This window comes from Bison bison, unplaced genomic scaffold (assembly GCF_000754665.1).
Source record: "Bison bison bison isolate TAMUID 2011002044 unplaced genomic scaffold, Bison_UMD1.0 scf7180017863747, whole genome shotgun sequence".
Taxonomy (NCBI): Eukaryota; Metazoa; Chordata; class Mammalia; order Artiodactyla; family Bovidae; genus Bison; species Bison bison.
Genome location: NW_011494319.1, coordinates 1905 through 9519, shown reverse-complemented (window position 1 = coordinate 9519; position 7615 = coordinate 1905). Strand labels below are relative to the sequence as shown.

General features: G+C 42.5%; 1 protein-coding gene across 1 annotated transcript in view; it reads left to right on the top strand.

The window, feature by feature from the left end:
• Nucleotides 1-7501, top strand: part of LOC104983989 — a 7911-nt gene extending 410 nt beyond the window's left edge. The window contains exons 2-4 of the mRNA XM_010833558.1: nt 275-393; nt 5646-5780; nt 6087-7501. Of these exons, the coding sequence (XP_010831860.1) occupies nt 275-393; nt 5646-5780; nt 6087-7323 (1491 nt within the window). The 3' untranslated portion in view covers nt 7324-7501. The remainder of the gene's footprint in view (nt 1-274; nt 394-5645; nt 5781-6086) is intronic.
• The last annotated feature ends 114 nt before the right edge of the window (nt 7502-7615 follow it).

Here is a 7615-nt window from a genome sequence, read left to right as displayed (position 1 = left end):
TTCTGTGCAAACTTCTCACGCACAGAGAAATGTTATCTGGTGTAAGAAATAATAACAGGGTGCCATTCCCATGCTCTCAAGATTTCTTGTGACTGTTTGTAAGATGTATAGGTCAAACAAAGAAAATGTTAACTGTCTTGTCTTTCTCACGTTCTTCTGTATAAATATGAGATGCTGAATAAAGTTGGTGTCAGACTGCGTCCCTTCGTGGAGACGTGTCTGAACCTCTCGACCCCATCTTTGTTGTAGTCTCTTGCTTTAGTTTCTTTCTTAGCCCCGCCGTGCACGTTCTCGGGACCCGATCGACTTTGCCAGCTGGCTCCGGCAGGTGGCGCCCGAAGCAGGGACTCGGGAATCGGAGCGCGATGACGGCCGCTGCCCGCCAAGATTGAGGTAAGAAAAGAGGAATTCCTAATTAATTAAAGTAAAGGGGCAGGGAGTGTTACTGTCGAGAGTAATAAATCATGGGACAAGGCAATAGCCGCCAGTTATTTGTACATATGTTGAAAACTATGTTAAAAGGTAGGGGAATTCATGTAAATAAGTTACAGCTAGAGAAGTTTTTACTTTTTATAGAAGAGGTTTGTCCCTGGTTTCCAGAGGAAGGAACAGTTAGTCTAGAAACTTGGAAAAAAGTAGGAAAACAATTGCAGACATACTATTCCTTACATGGTCCCAATCGTGTTCCTGTGGATGCTTTTTCTTTGTGGACTCTCATAAGAGACTGTCTGGATCCTGAACATGAAGGACATAAAATTCAAACGGCTCTCAGGGATTCCACAGAACCCGAAGTTGCAGAGCCTTCTGCCCCTCTGCCTGAGCCGCTTTATGCCGTGCCTGAGGGAACAGCTTGTAAGGCTGGAGGGAGTGACGATGTGTTAAGCTCTGATGATCAGGAAGAGTTAAATGAACAAGCGGCTCAGTACCATAGAGAGGATATGCCTTGGGAGATGATGGTTAGCATGCAATCCCCCTCGGGAAAAGGGGAATTAAAGCATTCAGGGCTTTCCGAAAAACAGCTGGAGAATTTAATTCAGAAGATTGTTATAGCAGTAAAAAAGGATGCACAGGGAGACTCCCACTCCAGCCAGCCTGAGCCTCCAGCATATCCTCCCTCGGTTCTTGCTGGACTCGATCCACCTCCGCCTTTCGTAGAACCACGAGAGCTTATATCTATCCCTGCTTCTTTGCCTGGTGAAAACATAAAAAATTAGAAATGAGATATTATTATCTCCTCTTCAACAAGCGATTAAGTGAGCTAATGAAGAAGGAGAACATATTCCCAGGTTTTCAGGAATCTATCCAGTATTTGAAAATGCTCAACAGCAGAGGTATTATGAACCGCTGCCCTTTAAGCAACTTAAAGAGTTAAAAATGGCTTGTGCACAATATGGCCCGACTGCGCCGTTTACTCAGGCTATTATAGAGGCTTTAGGAAATCAAAATCTGCCACCTAATGATTGGAAACAGGTTGCTCGAGCTTGTTTATCTGGAAGAGATTATTTACTATGGAAATCTGAGTTTGCTGAGCAGTGTGGGATCACAGCCGATATCAATCGGCGACAGGGACTGAACACCACTTATGAAATGATGGTGGGAGAGGGAGATTATCGAGACACTAATAGTCAACTTAATTATTTGCCTGGAGCCTACCCTCAGATTAGTGCTGCGGCTCTACGAGCATGGAAAAAGCTTCCAAATTCTGATAAAAAGACTGAAGATTTATCTAAAATTCGCCAGGGGCCAGATGAGCCATATCAGGATTTTGTTGCCTGCCTGCTTGAGGCAATTGGTAAAATGATAGGGGATGAGCAGGCGGGGATGGTGTTGACTAAACAGCTTGCTTATGAGAATGCCAATTCGGCTTGTCAAGCTGCCCTGAGACCTTACAGGAAAAAGGGAGGCTTATCTGACTATATACGGATTTGTGCTGATATCGGCCCTTCATACGTTCAAGGCATAACTTTGGCCGCGGCATTACAAGGAAAGACAGTCAAAGAAGTACTGTATCAACAACAAAAGCGGGATAAAACTAGTGGTCGGCTTCGAATCCCTGGCTCTGGCTGCTTGTGGCCAGATGGGTCATCAGGCCGCCCACTGCCCGCAGAAGCAGGCCCAGAGACCTGCTCAAACCCCTAACCTTTGTCCTAGGTGTAAGAAAGGCAGACACTGGGCAAGGGATTGCCGTTCTAAAACTGACTTACAGGGAAAGCCACTTCCCCCGGTCTCGGGAAACCGGGTGAGGGGCCAGCCCCAGGCCCCGAAACAATGTTATGGGGCGATGCAAAATCTGACCAAATTGGAGACGCTTCAAGGCCAAAACGCAGAACTGTTACCGAGTTGCTCAGAGCAACTGCAGGGAGTGCAGGATTGGACCTCAGTTCCTCCACCTACACAGTATTAACTCCAGAAATGGGCATGCAGGCTTTGCCAACTGGAATTTTTGGCCCTCTTCCGAAGAACACCGTGGGCCTCCTATTGGGGAGAAGCAGTACTACGAAGAAAGGTTTATTAGTAGCCCCTGGAGTCATAGACTCTGATTATATGGGTGAAATAAAAATTATGGCCCATTCACCACAGGGCATAACAGTAATACAATCTGGTCAACGTGTTGCTCAATTAATTCTACTTCCTACAATTCCAGTTGGAAAAGCCATTAGGCAAGAACGAGGATCCCGAGGTTTCGGGTCTTCAGACGCTTATTGGATTCAGGCCATTAATAAGCAGCGCCCTGAGCTTCTACTGTATATTCAAGAAAAGCCTTTTAAAGGTATTTTGGATACTGGTGCAGATGTTTCTGTTATATCTCAAAAACATTGGCCTGATGAATGGCCTAAGCAGGTTGTAATTTCTACTTTGCAAGGCATTGGGCAATCACATGACCCAGAACAGAGTTCAACCTTTTTAAAATGGAGGGACGAAGAAGGACATGAAGGACATTTTCAACCTTATGTTTTGCCAGGACTACCGGTTAATCTATGGGGGAGAGATGTCATGATGAATATGGGGGTATATCTTTATAGTCCAGATAAAAAGATTAGGAATCAATTATTAGACCAAGGCCTTTTACCCCATCAGGGGTTGGGGATAAATTCACAAGGGCCTTTACAACCCCTGATCCCTGCAGTTAAGAATGATAGAAAAGGTATAGGATGTTTTTAGGAGGGGTCATTGATCATCCTGCAATCCATGCTGATCCGATAACATGGAAGTCTGACGATCCAGTATGGGTTGATCAGTGGCCCCTATCAGCAGAAAAGATCACGGCTGCCAATCAGCTTGTGCAGGAACAGCTTGCTCTCGGCCATATTACCCCCTCAAATTCACCTTGGAATTCACCTATTTTTTTTATTAAAAAGAAAACAGGTAAATGGAGGCTATTACAAGATTTACGAAAGGTTAATGAAACAATGGAATTGATGGGCCCCCTTCAGCCGGGGTTGCCTACCCCCATGGCCATTCCAAAAAATACTTACAAAATTATTATTGACTTAAAAGACTGATTTTATACTATTCCCCTTGCCACTAATGACTGTCAAAGATTTGCTTTTAGTGTCCCTTCTACAAATTATAAGGAACCTATGAAAAGATATCAGTGGCAAATTTTACCTCAGGGAATGGCTAATAGTCCTCCTCTCTGTCAGAAATTTGTTGCTCAAGCTTTAAAAACCACTAGGTCCTTGTACTCCCAAGTATATATTATTCATTATATGGATGATATTCTTTTGGCTTATCAAGATGAGGAGTTGCTATTGAGAGCATTCGCTTATATGCAAACTGCATTACGGGATTATGGTTTGATTATCACAGCAGAAAAGGTGCAGCGCTTCCCCCCCTATTCTTATTTGGGTTTTTTTTCTGGAAAAGGAATGGTTTCGAGCTCAGAAGATAGAGATTCGTAAAGATAACCTGGTTACTTTGAATGATTTTCAAAAACTGTTAGAAGATATTAATTGGATAAGACCTTACTTGAAGCTAACTACAGGGGAAATGAAGCCTCTTTTTGATATTCTGAAGGGTGATCCTGATCCAACTTCCCCCCGAACTCTGACTCTGGAGGGAAGGCAAGCCTTAGATAAAGTTGAACAGGCCCTGTCTAAACAACAAGCTACTCATTGCGACTATACTCAAGAATGGGGTTTATATATTCTTCCTACTAAACATGCTCCTACAGCAGTCTTATTCCAAGGATTGCCTTTAAGATGGCTTCACTTGCCTGCCTCTCCCTCTCGGGTACTAACCCCCTATTATGATTTGGTTGCTGCCCTAATAGCTCTTGGGTGGTCAGAATCCACTGTATATCTAGGAAGAGACCCACATTTTATATGTGTTCCATTTTCTAAAACTCAGCAGGACTGGCTGTTTCAGTTTAGCGACAATTGGGTTATTGCCTTAGCTGGTTTTAGTGGACGGCTTGATAATCATTATCCTTCAGATAAAATTTTTCAATTTGCTCACTATCACCAATTTCTCTTCCCAAAAATCGTTGTTTCTCAGCCCCTTGCTGACGCCCTAACTGTATTTACTGATGGCTCTTCTAATGGAATAGCTAGTTTGATTATACAAGACAATACCACCACCTGGCGTACTAATTATAAGTCAGCTCAAGAAGTGGAACTATTTGCCGTTTTTCAGGCTCTATTACAAATTTCTGCTCCATTTAATTTATATTCTGACAGTCAATATATCATAAGAGCCTTAAACACTATTGAGACTGTTCCATTTATTGGTACTCTGAATTCTACTATCCAAACTCTTTTTCGTGATATACAACATTTAATTTGCTCCAGAGTTAATAAATGCTATTTTGGTCATATTCGTGCTCACTCTGGGCTTCCTGGACCTTTAGCACGAGGCAATGCTTTGGCTGACGAAGCTACACGTATGATGTTTCCTTCACTGGAACAAATGGCAAAAACTTCCCACAGCTTACACCATCAAAACAGCCATAGCTTAAGACTTCAATTTGGCATTACTCGAGAAGCTGCCAGACAGATTGTTAAGCAATGTCAAACATGTCCTCAGTTTTTTAGTGTCCCTCATTATGGAGTTAATCCCCGAGGATTGTTGCCAAATGATATATGGCAAATGGATGTTACTCATATTCCTGAATTTGGTAAACAAAATTTGTTCATGTTACTATTGACACTTTCTCTGGCTTTTTACATGCCTCTCTATGATCTGGAGAAGCTAGCAAACATTGTATAGCTCATTGCATTAAATGTTTTGCTGTTATGGGAACCCCTAAGACCATAAAAACAGACAATGGTCCAGGATACACTGGAAAAAATTTTCAACTATTTTGTACACAATTATCTATCTCACATAAAACAGGTATCCCTTATAATCCTCAAGGTCAAGGAATTATTGAACGGGCACATCAAACTCTCAAACATCAATTGCAAAAACTAAAGAAGGGGGAATTGTATTCCAATACCCCCTCCAACTCTCTAAACCATGCTTTATTTGTTCTAAATTTTTTACAATTGGATATAAGTGGCCGTTCAGCAGCACAGCGATTTTGGAACTTTGATGCACAAACAATAAGACCTAAAGTCTTTTGGAAAGACCCACTTGTGGGAAAATGGTATGGACCAGATCCTGTACTAATCTGGGGACGAGGGCATGTTTGTGTTTTCCCACAGGATGCCGAAGCACTGCGCTGGCTGCCGGAAAGGTTGGTACGCACAGCGGAGACAATCTCTAGTAAACCAGATGAGGAGATTGACGATTCAAGAGCATGATGAATTACCATCTCGGCAACAACTTCAGGCATTGATGTGAGAGGCACAGAATCGTGTTGCGGTGCAGGGCGATTCAATATCACCTTTAAGCTTCCTGATAACCTTATTAATTATCTTAAATCAGATTAACACTGCACACTCTGAAGAATATTCAAGTGCTTACTAGGCTTATTTTCCCGATCCTCCCCTTCTCCAACCGGTGGGCTGGGAGGGTCGGTCCATTCCCATATACACTAATGATACTGTGGCTTTGGGGGGTTTTTCAGATAAACATATTATTCCTAATCAAGTTAATTTCTCTTATCATGGAGTGTTTGATCGCTTACCTATTTGTCTGTCTAGATATTTTAATTCAACAGGATGTCTTTTTGTTGGGGAGTCCGGATATGCTGATTATGACAATGGTTGGAGCCTATATAATCCTGGAGTAACGAAAGAGTCTGGAATTCCTCAACGTCGTAATGGAACTGGTCCTTTAGATATCCCTTTCTGCGACTTTGGAACAAGGGGAAGAGTCACTGCTGCACCATGGAAACTGTGTCGAGATGGAACTGCTACGGTTTATAACATATTTGGGACAAATGAGTCATTGTGGGACTGGTCTCCAGACTCGGCCCGAAACCCTGGAGCTCAAGATAATAGGAACTTTGCATCCCGTATTTGGAACTTGGGCGGCTCTAAAGTGTTCCAAACAGAAATCTGGAAACTAGCTGCCGCCCTTGGATGTGAGGGTTCCTACCTTCAGGTGGGATCGAAAGTGAGACACGGTCATTTGTGGAATCTCACCATGAGATACCCTCGTGCATGTGTGCCTCACCCTTATGCTTTGCTAGTAGGATCTGTAAAAATACAACCTGGGTTACGAAATTATAATGTAACTTGTAACAATTGTACTTTGACTAACTGTGTTAGGGGAATTACTAATCAAACTAGGGTTCTAGTCTTAAGACAGCCTGCTTTTGTTATGGTTCCTGTAAAGATCAATGGATCTTGGTATGATGAAAGAGGACTTGAACTTTGGAGAGAAGTAGAGGGTGCTTTAATGCATTATCGCAGGGGAATAGGGTTAATAATTCTGGGATTTGTAGCTTTGGTAACCCTTATTGCTTCCTCGATTACTGCAGCCCTGTCCCTGGCACAATCAGTGCAAACTGCAACTTTTGTTAATAATCTGGCACAAAATGCATCCGTTGCCCTGGGGACTCAAGAAGATATTGACAAAAAGCTAGAGGATCGACTGAATGCCCTTTATGATGTTGTAAAATATTTAGGTGAAGAGGTTCAAAGTATAAAGTTGAAATTACGAGTACAATGTCATGCTGATTTTCGATGGATCTGTGTTACTCCCCAAAAATATAATGGTAGTATAACTGCTTGGGATAAGGTGAAGGCTCATTTAGAAGATATTTGGCATAATGAAAATATTTCCTTGGATTTGCTGCATCTGCATCAGGAAATAATGAACATTGAAAAGACAGACCTGATCTGGATGTTGCAAAAAGAGCTGAGTCTTTTGTTAAAGAACTTTTTCGACATGTACCTACTGTCAATAGTATTTGGTACTTGGGAGCAGCCATAGGACGACTATTCTTAATAATTTTAACTGTTTTACTTCTTGCACCTTGTTTAATTAAAAAACTGATTGATGATCTATGGATGATAAAGGCTTCCATCTATGGAAATGGTCTGCTGTTAAAGGAACATAAGCGTACGCCTATATAAAAAGAAAGGGGGAGATGCGGGGAGCTGCCCGTGAGAACGGGGTCCTTTGTCTGAAGGACACAGCTCTGGGAGCTGCCTCAGTCCTTGAGGGTTTGCTTGCAAACATAGCTCTCTGTCCCGCCACCCCAGAGATTAGGCGCTTATTTACT